General features: G+C 32.7%; 2 protein-coding genes across 4 annotated transcripts; both read right to left on the bottom strand.

Annotated features, from left to right (window-relative positions):
• Window positions 1–7,268: 7,268 nt before the first annotated feature.
• On the bottom strand, window positions 7,269–11,095 carry LOC103488030 (zinc finger CCCH domain-containing protein 6). Its single transcript, XM_008446563.3, has 4 exons — window positions 10,692–11,095; window positions 8,764–8,979; window positions 8,510–8,634; window positions 7,269–8,414 (listed from the first exon to the last, which is right to left on the bottom strand). Exons 1-4 carry the CDS (start codon window positions 10,749–10,751, stop codon window positions 7,490–7,492), a joined length of 1,326 nt encoding a protein of 441 aa, XP_008444785.1. The 5' UTR covers window positions 10,752–11,095; the 3' UTR covers window positions 7,269–7,489.
• A 937-nt stretch (window positions 11,096–12,032) lies between these two features.
• LOC103488029 (protein IQ-DOMAIN 32-like) lies at window positions 12,033–16,687 on the bottom strand. Of its 3 annotated transcripts, none has more exons than XM_051082355.1 (7): window positions 16,499–16,673; window positions 16,233–16,362; window positions 15,360–15,788; window positions 15,046–15,270; window positions 14,727–14,810; window positions 12,931–14,629; window positions 12,033–12,426 (listed from the first exon to the last, which is right to left on the bottom strand). In XM_051082355.1, the coding sequence occupies exons 2-7, from the start codon at window positions 16,311–16,313 to the stop codon at window positions 12,407–12,409; spliced, it is 2,538 nt and encodes an 845-aa protein (XP_050938312.1). In that variant the 5' UTR covers window positions 16,314–16,362; window positions 16,499–16,673; the 3' UTR covers window positions 12,033–12,406. The 3 variants fall into 3 exon arrangements, with proteins under 3 accessions (XP_050938312.1, XP_008444784.1, XP_008444783.1); XM_008446562.3 differs by having other exon boundaries at window positions 16,233–16,383; XM_008446561.3 differs by having other exon boundaries at window positions 16,233–16,687.
• Between the last annotated feature and the right edge of the window lie 1,149 nt (window positions 16,688–17,836).

The following is a 17,836-nucleotide window of genomic DNA, read 5'->3' on the forward strand; positions in this document are numbered from 1 at the left end:
TAAATTAGATATTTAAAATTTTATTTAGGTTCATAACCAAAATGTAATTAAGTATTTTAGTTTTGCAAGTCAAAATAAAATGCCAAATAAATTAGCAGGAGGACCAAATTTCTAATAAATCTTTCTTTTAATGTTTTTAAAATGAATTATAACAAAAAAAAAAAAGGACCAAAATAGAATTCGAGTTCAAAATACAATATATTTTTAACTTGTTAATATTTAGTCAAATTATAATTCAAACATAAACTAGTATGAATGCCTTAATTATCATAGAGATTGACCACGTGTTCAATTCAAACCTGGAGAAATTTGGTTTCTTCAAGACGATCTCGTTCATATTTGTCCACGTGTCACGTTCTAATTCGATTAATTCTTTCTTTTTCCTTTTTCCAAAATCATATTCCACAATTGTATTTATGTCAAATATAAAAATAAAGTCCATTATCTTCTATTCTAAAAATAAAATACTTTCAAATAGCCCTAAACGAATATTCAATTCAAAAACCAATTTTTTTTTTTATATATTCTAAATTGGTAATTAACTTAAAATACATGGTCTCGACGGAACTAGGTATATCAACGACTCTTCTTATCATCAATTGATTTTAAAAGAAAACACCATGTTATCTAATAGATCGGACACTTTATTAATTTGTAGTAAAAAGTTTTTAATATGTGGGGATAGAATAGCGACGGAATAAAGAAATGATAGAGCAAATAATGAGAGAGTACCCTACATTGTGTGGGGTGGGTAGCCCTAAAACCTGAGGTAAATAAGGGCACTATGAACATTTTAATGGTACAAGTTTGTTTTTCATTTTTTTTGAGGGCCAAAATGCTTGGCATTTATCATTAGGTTTTTCCTAACCACATGTACAAATTAAATACATACACTCTGCAGAATTTACTGTAAATTGCATGTGCTTCTATATTCAAGTTTAAAAGTGTCCATAAAAGTTCATTCTTTTAACAATGCAAAATCTATAACTATATATGGTTTTTAATTAAAATAAAAAGTAAATCGAAAATATGTGGCATGTTAAAAAATATATATATAAAAAGATGAGGAATCATCTTCATACTTTTGGTAGATGAATTGTTTCGTAAAATTAGTCAATGTTTATTCGATTATTTTTCTATCACGTAAATATTTTTTTTGTTGGAGTCTGGTGATAAAAGTAGTAAATATGTTTCTGATCATCATATCAACATAGGAATTACATCTATTTTTTTTTTTTTTCACAAACTTTAGGAATGTGGACTCTTATTATTTTCATATTGCACTGAACTTTTTTTTTTTGTTTTCCTTTTTGTGGAGACAAGGGAGGGGATATAAACAAAGATTGAAAAAGAATGAGAAAAATCGGTTAATCACAACACACACAAATGAAGGATTCGTGGCATAGAATTTTCAAATGTGATTTTTTAATTTCAATATTTTGAGATAAAAGTTTAGATTATAAACTTTAGAAAAAAATAACTAAAACAATCACATTGATGTCTAGTTCGATGGGGATTAATACTTGTTTAAGATTTAAAATTTTAAAACTACACAACTAACTAAATGCTAATGTCTAAATAAGTATAGTTCCACTGTAATTAACAATTTAATATGACTACTCTATTTTAATGATATAGGGTTTGATCTTTATCTATAGTTGTTGTATTGAAAAAATGTTAGAAGAATGTAGATCCAATAATAAATTAATTAAATATTTATAAGTTTCAATTAAATTTGTCTTACTAAATTCTATAATAATATTAATCATGATGATGTAGTTGCCTAGCTTATATTTTAAATCAAGTTTATATTTACTCCATATTTAATATTAATATTATTAAAATGGCATTTCATTCCCATCCAAATCAATATTCTAGAATATAAAATGGAGTCTAAGCTTTGAATTCAAAACAATGATATTAAAAAAAAAAAAAAACAATAAGGGGAAAATAAGAAAAGTGTGAATAGTTGAAAAGGTTTTTTCATTTAAAAAGAGAATAATTGAAAAGGATAGTTTTGCTATAACAATATAAAAATTACAAATATAATAAAATATGTCAAAATCTATCGATCATAGAAGTTTATCGTAAATAAATCCTGCGATAAAAGATAGATTTACCATATTTGTAATTTTTTTTAATAGAATTCGCGATCAATTATTTGTAATTCTTTTAAAATGTTGTTATATATTTAGTTGTTAGTTCAAAAATTACTATCCAGCGTGATGGTCCTAAGGGAAAAGGAAGAGAAGAATTTGGTGAGAGTGGTAAAAAGAAGTGAAGGTGGTAAGGCATGTTCTGCGAAGGGAATGAATGGCCGAAACAACGCGGGGAAGACGAAAAAGTCAGAAATGCCCCCACCCCTTACATAAAGGTCGGTGGAGTCAAATTGACTAAAATTCAATTAAACTTCTTAAATTTAATTTTTATTAATAATAATGATAAATAAATAAACTTTTTTAATTATATTGCATGGAGCGCGTCGCCTTTGCTGAACGACATGTCGGATTCCAGTTGGAATTGTGGACTTTGGCAGACCGACGTGGCGAAACTCACTACCCGCGTCAATTAAACTTCCCCTTCCATGCACCTACTTAGTCTCCCCTTTATAATTTTACATTTTATCAAAAATTTCAATTTACGTTGAATGAATCGACTTTTTGGTTGTGTTGATATTACTTTACCTTTTCAATATGACTAATTTTGTTGATATAAAACTAAGGATATTGATTTAGTAGAAACTTTGGCTTTTGTGTTGGTAGATGTGCGAGATTTTTTCAACGAACTTAACTAGCGTCGAGAGGGAGTTTCTCTTGGTGGCCCTAGACCGACATTCGTATTGAATTTGTTTTTTTTTTCTTTTTATCAATGCATTGATGACTTCTCTTTATATTTGTTTGTATTTGATCAAAATATTAAGTATTGTTACGTCGTTACTTAGTTATTTTTATGTTATATGTTATTAGTTGTTGTATACATAATCTTTTATAAATGAAAGAGGGTACAAATTTGTTTACTAATTTCAGTTGTGAAAAGAAATCGAAAATCTCTTAATTCCATTTAATACGATCATTTTACGGTTTTCTTCTAAACCTATGACTGTCATGGTGCTATATCTCTCCCTTAGTACACATTTTAAACAAATGATTTAATAATAGGACTATTCTTTTCTTTTCTTTTTTCTTTTTTCCTTTTTCACTTTACAGAGTATACAGAAATGATTTTATCTTTCTTGAAAAAGTATTAGTGCCTAAGAATTGGGAATGAGAATGATAGATGTGGATAGAGGACTTGTTTGTTGGCCATGTGATTTCCTTAAAATCCGTAAATGTGCGATCCATATGTCAAAACCTTTATATTTAATTTGTACAAATCCTCATTTTTATTATTTTAGAAAAACAATAATAATAATAATAATTTATGAGAATTTTGCTTCAAGAAACTTTTTGTTTAATTAGAATTAATATAGAGCATCAAAATTTGAACATACAACCTTAAGAAGTAAATTTAATGTATTTTTTGTCAGAATTTATGTTTCAACAAAATTAATAAACAGACTTGTATTTATACCAAAAGTTAATATTATTCCTTAAAAAAAGAAATTAGTATTATTACAATGAGTGATCTTATAGGATTTTCATATTGCAAGTAATTAATGGTTTCACATTTTGTTGGATTATTATTCTAAAACACAAACCGGTGGTAATAAAATTATTAATTTTCATTTCATTCTAAAACCAAATAATTATTAGTTTCAAAATAATAATAATACTAATAATAAAACCAATAATTATTCTACTATATCCAGAAAGGAAGTTGTTGGTTTAAATATCATAATTAATCATTGTATACGTTTTAATTTTTTTTCTAATAAAATTGTTTCCTCTATGTATATATATATATATATATATATTAAGTAGACTATCTCGGAAGGAGTTGTTGATGGTAAGGCCATTATTGGTAGATCAACAACTTTACATATAGGAAATTTTGATTTATGTACCTATCATGAAGACAAAGTATACTTATATGATATACATTATTTCTTTGTCTTTAACCTCGATTTTGGCTCGAACTTGTCTCACGCAAGTTTTCGAAGATACTTATTGAAAGGAAATGAGTAGGCTAACTTTACAAAAAAGTTTCAAAAGAAAATTGTATATAAGTGAAGACATCTATTTTCTTTGATATATATAATTAAGGTTTTTGAATGAATCCAAAATCAAAATAATTATGTATAAAATAGAAAGTATTGTATTAATACACGATGGTTTATTGTCCTAATCCTAGTAACTTGCTTTATGGGTGGTAGTACAATGAACGACCAAAGATAAAAAGAAAATAATAATAATAAATAAGTTGGAATAGTTTGAGAATGAACTAAAATATGAATTTTTGCTCTCCTATCTAATATTCTCTTAAACTTTAAACATATATACTATATCTATAAACCTTTTAGATGTATTGAAAGTGCTCGTGAGTTTTGAAATCTAATAGGTCATTGACTTATTTGATAACTTTTTTTAACTTTGCGACTTACCCATGAATACAATTTATAAGGACTACTGTCCTGTTAATTATTTTTTAAAACTAGACGAAGAACTCTTATCTCGCCTTTGTTGTACTAAAAAGGATGTCTATTAACACATAGTGAGACAGTGCGCAAGTTCTACAACCCTTCTTTTGTTGTCAACACCCCTTCCGAACATTTAGTGCTTACTTGAAAGTAATACTAAAATAATTTTTATTATGTTTAAAATCATTCCAAAGTAATTTACTATTTAATTATATACTTTTAAACTAAATTTGATATCATCAAAATTAGTTTTGAACTAAAAAAAAGCTTTTTAACAGTTTTATAACTATTTACAAACATGCCTTACTTTAACTAAACTTGTGAGAGGAAAAATTCATCCATTTGATAATCTATATTATTTCCTTATTGCTATTGATTCATTTTCTAAATATTAAAACAATAACTTAATATAGGTTTATTATTAAGATTTTAAAACTAATTTTTTTAAAATGATAGAAATTCTTTTAAAAGAATACCTAAACAATGTTATCTATAACTAAAGACAGGTAAAGAACGTAATGTAGTAGTAAAATGAAGAATATATATGCATACAATTTTTTTGTAGAAAAATACATATGTTTATGACCTTAACCTTATTCCTATCACCACCACATAAATTGAGGTTTTCGATATATGTCCAAGTTCTTTTCACAAACAATCTTGTTATTCCGTATTGCAGGAGCCATTATTAACACTAAGAAAAAGAGAGCTACCAAAATTTCACAATCCAATTGACTTGACAGAATTAAAATTTTGTTTTAATAGCAATAATAATGTGTGCTTAAAAATTAAATCTGATGAAGGGGGAAAAGCAAAGTTAAAAGTATTTGTCACAACCCGATTCTCTCCAAACAAGACATTAGGTGTAGTTATGGAGTCATTAAGGGCCCTCACGCCTCCACTCCCTCAGCCCTCATATCAAAGGACTTCACGGACGTACCTCGCCTGATGGGTACGACATGACGACCCAATTTGAGCATGAAGGTAAGGCGACGTGTCGTTTTTCATAAGTTCGGCTTTTCTTTTTTGCACCCACTCTAGGGCACAACATTCAACACAAGCGGGCCCAACCCAGCTTGGACCATTTCCACTAATGGGTTCTTCTCAGGCCCAATTTACGCGTTTACAAAATTTGTGGGTTTTGACTCATGAATTCTCCGCACGACACGTCACCACGTGTAGGACTTGTTTGGAATTTTCAATTTTTAGGATTAGGACTGTGTTTGACTCGGTCTACCGAGATAATTTTCTAGCATTACTATACTATATATTACTTTCATTCATAATTTGACACGTTGCATGATTTTTAAATATTATCATCATACTATAAGCAACAAAGGGCAGTAGCTTGGAATTTTTTTTATTAGAAGTCTAATTTCTTTTTCTTACATATAATATCACATGTGAATCAAAAGGTTTAGAGATAACAAATTTAGGTCAAGATGGTGACGCACCTATAATTTGATTGATCTTGATTTTATTTATATAATACGACCGACCAATTGAATGAAGTTAGTGAACAAATTAATGATGCTTGGAGGGGGTGCAAATACTAAATTGAGTTTTTTTTTTTTTTTTTGGGGGGGGGGGGGGTGTTGGTGGTCGATTTTTGTTATGATGATAAGTTTTTTGTATTTGCTGTTGGACCCCTAGTTGCAACTGAAGACCACATATGAAATTTAAACATTTTGGAGTTAAATCTAGAAAATGTTTCCTTAAGAACGTCAAAATCAATGACAACATTTTGCAAGATCCGACATAGACTAAGATGTGAGATTTAAGTTGGAAAAATTCATTTCAACATTGACCAAAGTGTTTGGGAGATGAACTTGGACCAAAATGTTTAAAGTCATTGAAATTGTCTAGAGTATAAATTATGGATTTTAAGAAAGAAGGAAAATTAAGTTTATACTATCCATCTCAAAGTTAGAGATTCAATTCCTCCGATTTAGATATTAACGAAAGTTATGTTAATAAATTTTTATTATCTCATAAAATGAAATTACAACTATTTGCAAAAATAAAAAGGAAAGAAAAAAAGTTATATGGTTAAAAAGTAAACAAACAAACAAAAAAGCATAAAATGTTGCCGACTTACATGTGGCTTACATCTTAGTTATACTTCATGAATTTTGAATCAAATAAGAACATTTTAGGGTCTGTATATACTTTTTTGATCGAACACATTGTACTAGGATTTCTGCATTTCAAAAACTATACAAATTAAACTTTTACTTTTAAGTTTTTTTTTTAGTTTTCATGTGGTTTTTTATTTCTAATTTTTAATAAATTTCTATTAGTCCGGTCCATATTTTATCTTCTGTGCATCCAAACTATAAACTCTACTAGATACGCAAATCCAAACTATAGACTAAGAATAGCTGGGTGGCCTCTTTTCACTGTTGGATGTGTATTCTTTCTTTTCGGATGAATTATTCACTTGTACACTACTTATATCCCTTTTTCTCTTTTTCTTATGATATCCGTGAACGTCCAAACAAGCTTACGTGCACCTAAGAATCTAATCTTACTAGACAACTCACTAACCCAGAAAAGAGATATAACCCAAAAAAGAAATGCGTATCTCATAGTTCTTTAAGGGGATAGCAGCATTGAAAAGTCATATACTGGAAGAGATTTTGATGGAACAATCCTACCACCTTAACTTTGAAAAGCCTATCATCTCAACAAATTCATCATCAAAAGGACATTCTGTTTCATACTAAAAAATTACTAAATCAATGGTGGCAACGAAGGCTCTGGCCTCATCCAAAATCATCATAAGGTTATCTTGTGCAGGTAAATATAAAAAAAAGAAAAAGAGACTGATTAAACAGATTTCCAGCTAAAGAGATGAAATCGTGGGCAAAAGCATTCCCATCTTTCACATCGATCAGTAATAATACTCTACATTTAACTGCTGATTTCTCTATCGACTTTTGTTCTCTTGGAGCTAGGCATTTCTGACACGCTACTACTTCTCTGCTGGAACATGGGGTCATGCTGATATGCGCAATTGGCCCCATGCCGACATCCTCTCGAGCTGTTAAAGTATATGCAAGGCTTCATTATCTTGAACTTCGCATCTCTTGATGGCTGGTTCTGTAAGAACTCCTGGTTTGTGCCCGATGGCTGATTGTGACGGTTCCCGAATTGCTGCCGAGGGGGATCGTCTTGTCTCTCCCCTCCATGTTGCTGAATCAAACTTTTATAGTAATTCAAGTCCCTCATTGGGGCTCCGGTGGAGGGCAGGGAAGAAACAGGTATGCCCCTTGAGGAAGGGTGAGCATTGGAGACAGGTCCTACACTCCCTCCATTTGGTTGAGAATAAAACGGACTGCCTGATATAGGCATAATGGTGGCATTGGTATCAGACATATGCATATGTACGAGCGGTGGGTCGGGAGACGGTATTGGCTTTTGAGTGCTAGTCAAAGCACCAGAATCCACAACCAGCTGTTCAATCATTTTTGGATTGTTGAGAATATTAACAAGCAATTCACGGTCAATCGAGTTACCTACGTCATTGCTCTTCACTAGTGCACTGAGTGCCGCTGATGCAGCAGCAACAACATCACGTTCGTTGCCAAAATCCACTCCAACCATGGAACTCACATTAGAAGTAGAACACATTGCATTCAGTAAAGCATGTTGAGATGTGGAAGTACCAGCAGGAACAAATGGGGAGGGCTGTGCACTCATAAGGCCAGAGGCTGGACTTGCATAATCGGAGGAAGACTCCGTTGCTCCATCTTCATCTTCAACAGGAGTAATGGGAATCAGAGGTGTCCGACTGTCATCAATACTGGCACGTTCTGAATCAGGTACCACAGAAGGGCTGTACGGATGCAAACCAAATGGTTTTTCAGTATGATGAATAACAAAAAAGCCAATGCCAAAACAGAATTACAAAGTGCAAAGGAAGTAATCAACTTAGGAGGAATTGCAGATGCCCGAGGATAAACCGCTTCAAGTACTCTCATCTCTCTCTGATTTTCAACATCTACCTCTTGGCTTTCTTCACCAACAACCACTCGCCACGTCAAATTCAGCACAAACTACGGGAATAAACATTAAAAGGAAAAGAAAAAAAAACTGCCATGGGACAAAGAGCATGAATTTCATGTTAAACTTGCAGAGCCAAAGTTCTACTTCAACACAAAATTGAAAACGAAATCACTACTTACCTTAGGTGGACATCTCCATTGATTTACAGGAATTTGTGAGAGCTTTATCTGCAACTGATTCTCTGGATGAGCTACTTCAAATCCAGGAGGCAAAGTGTCATCAGAACCCAAACCCGAACCAGTTGAATGCAAGAGCCACGATGCCTTTGCTTGAAGGTGATCTTGAGCACCCAATCCCACTTGGGAAGGACAATCCTCAGATGAAAACAACCTAACCTGCAAATAAAAGATGCATTTGTTTCTCGTTAGGGTAAGAGCATAAGATTCAAACAAAAGGAGCCAAATAAAAACCTGACAAACTACCAAAAAAGAGAGAGAAAAAGACTCATTCAAAAGAACAAAGCCTGATGGATAACAATAACTCCTAGATGCAAAATGTTCACTTCATGAGAGGGTACAGACTACTCTTCAACAAATATGTTATAGAACATGTTCGAAAGAACATACTAGCTTACTGACCATTTTATAACTTGTGTTTTGAAGGATTAAGATCCCTAAGAAAGTTAAATTTTTTAACTGGAAAGTTTAACTTGGTCGTGTGGACACTATGGATAGGCTTTTGAGGAAGAAGTCTTCGCTTAAAAGGCCATTCTGTAGTTTTCTTTCTCAGAAGATGGAAGAAGACCTGGATCACCTTCTCTGGGGTTGTCAGTTTTTGAGATTGGTGTGGAATTGTTTCTTTCAAGAGTTTCCAAGGAAAGGTCAATTTTTATACTTAGTCGGGGTTGCACTATTTTGTGGGATAGGGGAATAAAGTGTTTAGGGTGAGGAGAAGGACCATGATGGTGTTTGGTCCTTGTTGAGAATTCATCTTTCTCTTTAGGCTTCGATCTTGTAGACTTTTTATAATTATCCTCTAGGTAGCATCTTACTTAGTTGGAAAACCTTTCTACAGAGAAGTTTTGTGGGCTTGTTTTCTGTTGCCCTTGTACTATTTCACTTTTTCTCAATGAAAGAAAGTGTTTAAAATATATACACACACACATATCCTATTAGATAGAAATACAAAAACCGAGATATTAGAGAGTTATACTGATAATGAACAAGAAGATTCAAAAAGAAATCCAAACAATTGGAAGAACTTGGAACCTCCTCATTCTCTCCTTCATCTAGATATAACCAACTCCTACTAGCAATACTTTGGCTGATAACTAATATACTCTTAGTATCCTACCAATATTGCTCACCACTACCCTAATAGTATTCCTAAATCCTAAGTTCCTAGCAGAAACTCTATAAACAAAATTTCAAGAGTTAATTCCTGTTATTGTGCAAGACTTATACCAACTCCTACTAACAAATACTGTGGCTGACAACTATCTTGTTGAGCAGCCTCAAGGTATTTCTCTTGAAGTTATATAAGTGTACCCTCCTTATTGTAGTATAAAGTGTAAACCTGGATCTAAATACAGAATCAGGGAAAGCTCATGTCCACAATTTGTCCCTTTCTTAAAGATTCTAAAGACACCAATTACCATCCCAAATGTCGATGGTTCAAGGTACACCTTTGCAATTGTTGAACAGGTACACAAGTGGACTTCTATATTTTGAAAAATAGGCAGCGGAATGATATCATTCTTCAAGCAAATGTATGAGGTGCAAAGACAGTTAGTAAAATAGATACAAAACAACCTCTCATGAACTTAAAAGCTATACCCTGTTCCAAAGCGATCTTAAGGACATAAACCTTCACGAAATAAAACTTCGGAAACAATTAGGGTCTATCTTATCAACCCCTTCATTGTTATGGTGATTAATTTAAATTTAAGAACTAGGCCATGAAAACTCAAAATATATATATACTTCGCAACGAAAAACAGAACAACGAAAACTAAAACGAAAACTACAAAAATCCCAAAATTGTTATTGATTCAATAAAATTAAACCCAAAATAAGTCGGATTAAATCAAAGGAAATGTAGTTTTTACCTGACGAAGATTAAGATCTGACGCCCATGAAACCCTTTTCCCTTTGTGCAATCCCCGCATATTTTACGGCTCTCACTTGTTTTCAAAAGTTTCTTTCACGATTAAGAGTCGGAAATGGATTCCGATCAGAATGAAAACCCCTAGTACTATAACTTCAAATCCAGCATCGTTTTTTGACAAAAGTTAAAACAAGTTTGTGTTATCATTTCAAAACCGAAACGTGTCTAGGAACTGTGCAAGGTGGAATTGCAGAAAGATGATTTCAATTTGCATGTAAGTTAAAGAAGGACAGAGAGATCGAAGCGAAGAAAACCCTAGATCCTTTGGTTCAGGCTTTTTCCAGCTAATAGCCTCAACATTTCCCTTTGGCTTTGTTTCTCTTATTTTAATTTAAAATATTGTGTTTCGTTTTATTTGGTTTCTACCAAAAACTTCACACTCTCTCACATGCATTGCATTTGCCAAATGCATTAATTTTATTGTTTTTTTTTTTTCTTTTCTTTTTAAATTTTCAAATTTTGATTAAAATATTATCTTTTCTTTCATATATTTTAAAACTGTTTTTTATTTTAATGTTTATATTTATTCATAAATGTTGAAAATAAAATTACTCTCTACTAATAATCTTTTCTCTACAACTTTGGGAAAGATATACATATTACATTATTTTTTGTAAATTTGTTGTAATTATTTTACCAAATTAACTTCAAGCTAATATTAATGATGAATTATTTTTTAATATTTATTTTAAAAAATGAATCTTGAAATAACTTTAACTTACAAATTTTAATGTACTAAGAAATTGAATTTTTAAATAAATAAATAAAAACAAGTCGAACATTTTAGGTTAAATATGTGTTGTAAAATTTTAAGCCTAAATTTTTTAATTTTATTCTTTGATAATTTTAGAAAAATAATTGGCCATGATAAGAAAACTGACAAATGTTGGAATGAAATTTCGTGCTAAATTTAAATTGTATAGTTTTAAATAGTATTGACTTTGAATATACCTCCTCTAATTATTAAAAATACGACCTTTTCTTTAGTTCAATCAAATAAAAGTCTATCTAAAAAAAGTATTGTGAGTTGTTGGCAAAAGTGGTCATAATAAACATTAATAAATTTTTATGAATGTTATTAATAAACACAGATAGAATAAATTAGCAAACCTAAAAACTAAAATTATCAAAATATAGCCATTCTCAATGTTGAGACCCAACTTTTGTCTGAATTCCAAAGTGAAATTAAGAACAAGTACATGGGGAATAGAAATAAAGAGAGCTCGATCATATTCTGCTTATTAAAGTAAAAATCTGAAAAATAAAGAATAAAAATAATAAATGAAAAAAAAATGGAATATAAATCCTTTGAATTTCTTCATCACATTGTAGAGTAACCTCACAAACACATACACAAGCCAAACCATTTGTCACAAACCTACTAAATCAGCACACAATGACCACAACTTGTAAATTATACAAACAGGTGACGGAAAATTTTTGAAAGAGGGAGGGGGAAAATGGAGAGATAGCAAACAAACAATTAGATAGAAATGGCAATTTACACATCTTTCCTGAGCATACCCATATCTTTTGGCTTTGTTTAACTAAGCATCATGAAAATGTTGATCAGAAATTAGTTTGCGCTCGTTGAGGTCAAGTTGTCTCCTTGCATAATTTTAGTCCATTTGTTACGACCACGTCGTTATAGCTGCTTTACCTTCGCCACATTTTCTCTGCAAGTAGAAATCAGGAAAGAAGATGTGATTATCGAAATAACCAACTAATGGTGAACATGACCAGAGTATGCAGGCACATCCTAGAATAACTTCCTATGTGGTAGATTTGTCGTATATATACTGAAACCACCACTTGTGCTCGTGTTAGTTTACGTATAAATTATGACGAGTGTGTACAAAATTTGCATGCTTGCTAACAACGATAATTGTGCAAGGCCACACACACCAAAACACCAGAGCTTAGCTTTGTACAAGCACATATTAAACGGTCTCATTTTTACTTTTCCAATTACATATTAGACAATGTAGAATTTCATCTCAAAACCAACTGTCAGTGTCAATAAAAGTTATAAGATGAGATCTCTTGATTTTCTAACGTGTAATCCTCAGCAGTAGATCTGCTTTCCCTATTTCTGATTTACTTCCCTTGTTATTTTATTTATATTTATTTTGAGGGGTGGGGGAGGGGGTGAAAGAAGTTTAATCGGGAGGAATGCGTACCATTTCCCTTCGCTCCCTGCTGGGTTCGGGATGTTGGCTGCTGGACGCGTGGAGATCCTTGCCGGCCATCAGCAGGCAAGGAATGCCTTTTCTTGAGGTATATTTCTCCATCTTGAACATCCGGACTTGATCTTGGAGAATTAGTTGAATGAGCCTTGGCTCTAGCGGATTCTGTGGCTTGCATAAAATGAGGAAGAGAGCTACTGCTACTGCTCTCTTTTAATTCCTTTTCAACATTTTCCTGTCGTGTTTCAAATGAATTTCTTCTCTTCCCAGTCTTCTGATCTTTGTAAGAATTATCTGTACTACTCCTCGAGGCAGAATTCCTATTTAAACTGGATGGTGATTTCTTAACTGCGGATGTAGACTTTTGCTTCTGAAAAGAGGCTGTTTTATCAGTTTTATCCCGTTTTGCCTTCGTAGATACCTGACTAGAAGGTGTTCCTTGGGATTCTGGAACAGTTAAATGACTTCTTGGAGAAGCTTCTGGAGAAGATTTATATGTTTGATTATCATGATGCGAACCAGCCTCCTGTTGTTCTCTCTTTTGATCTGATGAACTTCTCCCTAGCTTTGATTCACTTGGGGAAGAGTCTACAACAGGTACTGAAGTGATGGAATGGCCGTTAGATTCACTAGCTTCTTCTTCTGGTTGATCAAGAAGAAGTTGGATATCATTTTGCATTGGAGTTGTAGAAGCCTTGGTTTCAACTTCTACGCTTAGATCACTGCTAGGATCTTGGACTACTTTCTTCGAAACATCATTTGGATGTGGATCTGCTATTCCTCCTTCAGATATATCAGGTGAATCAAGGGTGGAAGAAATAGAGAGCTCGGTACCACATTCAGAGCCACTGACTTGAGCTATCCTAGATGCAGGAGTGATGATATTTTCAACTGCACTCGTCTCCTTTGTCCTTGGTACAGTATCCAATGCAGATGACACTGTTTCTGAATGAGGTTCGATTCTATCATCTTGATGCATCGAACTAATACTTCCAATCAAATCTGTTGCTGAACTCAACTGTTCAAATTTTGCCTGGGCATTGATAAATGAGGGATTGTTCGCCTTTCTTGATCCAAATTTCTTGCCCTCATTCTCCAGTTGTTCAGGTGCTAATCTTTTCAGAGGATTGACTTGCTCAATTTCAATCTGAGGTTTTTCGGAGGAGGAGTTTGACTCTGTTTGCACACCTACATCATCCGTCTGTATGTTCTCATGTTGTACAGAACTAACCTTAGTTGATGTCTCTTCAGTTTCAGATATTTTAGCAGTCTCAGGCCGAGGCTGCTCCAGATTATCATTTTGTAATGAAGATGGAGAGCAGCTGGTTTGAGATTGTAAGTTATTGGCATTATAAGTATTTAAATCTTCACTTTCACATGGTGAAACTGATTTGATCGTGCCGGAGTTCAAATCTTCTGTTTCAGACAACGGGTTATAGTCAATTCGATCTTCAAAATGAGATTCCTCAATTTCTCTTTTCAATTGCTCAGCGTCTGATTCTTCTAATTCTTCTTTCTTTGGCTCCTCGGTTTCTTTTTCCATTTGATCAGGGACTAATTCTTCATTCTTTGCCTCCAAGACATCCAATGATGAAACAGCCATCCAGCGCTCCAACCATTTCCAAGCAGAATCATTTTTGGAAGGAACGCACTTGATTTTGATTGGTTTGTTCCTTGGTGTTGATTCCAACAACTTCAAGTACAAAATTAACTCATCAATTAGACAAGACTAGCTCACCGAATACTAGCCAAGCAATGAATCAAAAACATGCTAACATTATCCAAAATACCTGCCGGGCAAAACTATTGCTAAGTAGCTTTTCAATTGAAATATATCGCAAATTGGATTTTGAATTTTCCAGCTCTCCCTTTACCTGCAAAATAAACAATGATTTTAAAACAAGACAAGAAAATTTCTCTATGGATAACATAAAAAAGGTACATCTATGTAGAATTAGTTATCCTAAGCAAATCAAAAAACTATATCTTAAGAAAACTTAAACGAAACAATGAACAACCAAAATTACATCTAAATCAAGCCAAGCATTTAATAGAAGAAGCTGGGTCCATGATCTTAATATAACACAATCTGAAAACCAGTATAATTACCACTGTCTTTGAATCAGGATTTTCCTTCTTATTCTTATTGTGCTGTTCATCTGGAGCCAATCGTTCAGGAGAGAGATGAGCACGACGAGCGCGTACAATAGCTTGCATTTTGACAATGGCTTGAGCACAGCGGAGTGTTCCAACAGCATGTCTCCTTACCAAGAATCCACGAACAGCAGCTTGCACCTTCACTACATTCTTAAGTTTAATCAGCTCCTTCTGCGCCTGCCAATATGTCATGAATGGAGATGTTAAATTTTCATTAAACAACTGCAAAGAATCTCCGGCTAAATAATTCCAGAAATGGAGAGTACCAATAGCCCCCTGACACCAGTCTGGATGGCAATAACAGTAGATTCCTCAAGCTCACGATCGATCTTACTTTCATTTTCAGATGCAACATCCACCTTATCAGATCCTTTAGGATTCTCGATGATAGGTGCATGGGTCTCCTCATTGGTTAAGTGTTTCACAGTGGGTTTCTCGGGAACAGTGGAGTTAGCTGATGATTGGAAGTCGAATGGAGCAGTTTCAAGGTTCTCCTTTGCACCTGATGATTGGAAATCGAATGTAGCAGTTTCAAGGTTCTCCTTCGCAGCTGATGATTGGAAGTCGAATGTAGCAGTTTCAAGGTTCTCCTTCGCTACAGAAGGAGTTTCTGCACTCACTGTGTTGTTTAGCACACGATGCTGGGAAGATCTCTTACGGAAACTCCAGCATCGTTTGTCCTTAGACTCCTTACTCTGAAAGTGGAATTAAATAGAACAAACTACTTTAACAGACAGAAGACACACGTCGAAATGGAAGTACATAGAAACAGTAAATTGATTCCGAGATGCAAATGCAACAATACCAATAAATTCGCCAAAATTCTCTATAAAGTAAAAATCCAGAGTCAGATTCTCATTTATCAAAGCAATCTCAACCAAATCACAAACACATTTTCCAACGAATTAACAATGCATAACCATACAACTCCAATTGCTTCTCATGACCCTAACCAGAATCGATCCATTCAATACTTAATCGATTGCATTGCAACACATTATTAACACGCAAAACCAAAGATATTCAATGCTCTACACAATCACAAAATCTAGAAAACAAGCTGAAATCGAAACAACAGTCATGCATCAAATAAGAAAATAGGTGGAAATGGATGAAATCAAAGCGAACAAAATACCTACCTCAAGTACATCGATCTCATCTCCATCCTTTGAATCGCCACCACATGTGATTACTTGGAAGCATGAACGAGGCCTTCCCATGTTGAACTTATCCGAATCTCTCTCTGTGTGTCTCTCTTTCTCTCTCACTCTGTGCAGGGGACAAAACGGCCTGTAATGGTGCGGGGTCTTGGGAATTGTAGCGAGCGAGAGGAGAAAAGAGAAAAGTAGAAATGGTGTAAAGAAGAGAGAGAGAGATAGAGAGAGACACGGATCTTAAAGCAAACCTTAAATCTAGCTCAGTTCTTCAGTTGGATTCCGGCATGGGAACGGCTCCATCAACCTCAACAATGATCAGAAGAAATTCAAAGAAGACGAGAAGAAGAAGAAGAAGCTGTCAGATCTCTACGCCTCTTCGTATTCTCTTCGTCTCAAATAGATGCTGTCTATTTTTCAGACCGTTCGGGAAAAAACAAAAACATATTATTGCTTTTAAATAATCAAAATAAATATATAAATCAATAAATCGGCAATTTCTCGAGACATATAGTTCATCAAATCGCGATAATTTCCCCTTTTCCTCTCTGCTTTTTATTCTCCATCTCGTGAAAATTTTATCTCTTTTCTTTCTTTTTTTTTTTTTTTTTTTTTGTTATTTTACATAAAATTAAAAATTAAACAAATTAAGTTCTATTTTGATTAGTGATTACTATACTCTACATTAACGATAAGCTCTTCTAATCTTAGCTTCTGTTTATTTTAGTTAATATAATTTAAACATAGTTAATTCAATTCTTTTTAGTTAAAAATAAATGCATCCCCAATGTTTACCTTTTTTGTAATTACTATTTAAAATTTTCCCTTAATTTTTATCTTATACATAAACATCAATTAGTGTCCCCATTATTGTAAATAACTTGTCACTTCACCAATTTTTATAATTTCCCTTAATTTCAATGCCTATTTTACGATTCACTATTTTAGATTTTTTTTTTTTCTTTTATCTTTTTCCTTCAATGACAGGTTGACAGTTACTCTGAGGCTTAAAGATAATGTTAACTTTTTTTTTTCCCCTTTACCTTTGTCTGATTAGAAGTTGTAATTAAGGAATAATGACATTTAATATAGTGGGACCCAGTGATTAATTAAGACCTTAGCTTAGTTAAATAAAACAAGCAACGGTAACTTAGGGAAAGAAAAAGAGGTGCCACCCCACTTTTTACGCTTCGTTTTTTGCAAATACGCAAATCCTTTCCCTTTTCATAAGGCATGTTTTCAAAGTTTCATGTATGTTTTAGTATTATTCTATATCTCTTATCTTTTCTTAATTATATCGAAATATTCTTCTAAATCATATGATTTGTGAAAAGTAAATTTAGTTGGAGTTTATCTAATCTCGAATCTTTTTAATTCAAATTACATGTTTCTTATTTTTTATAAAAAAAAATAAATAATTATTCCATCACAAATTTAAATACTAAATATCATTATAAAAACAAATTCTAAAATGTGTTTGTTTCAAATATCATAGTTTAAATTGCATTCGCTTTATTTTACTAAACACTCTAATCTAAAATGAAACATTAGAAATACTAATTAACTTAATGGTAATTTTTTTTCCTACA

This window comes from Cucumis melo, chromosome 3 (assembly GCF_025177605.1).
Source record: "Cucumis melo cultivar AY chromosome 3, USDA_Cmelo_AY_1.0, whole genome shotgun sequence".
NCBI classification, from domain to species: Eukaryota; Viridiplantae; Streptophyta; class Magnoliopsida; order Cucurbitales; family Cucurbitaceae; genus Cucumis; species Cucumis melo.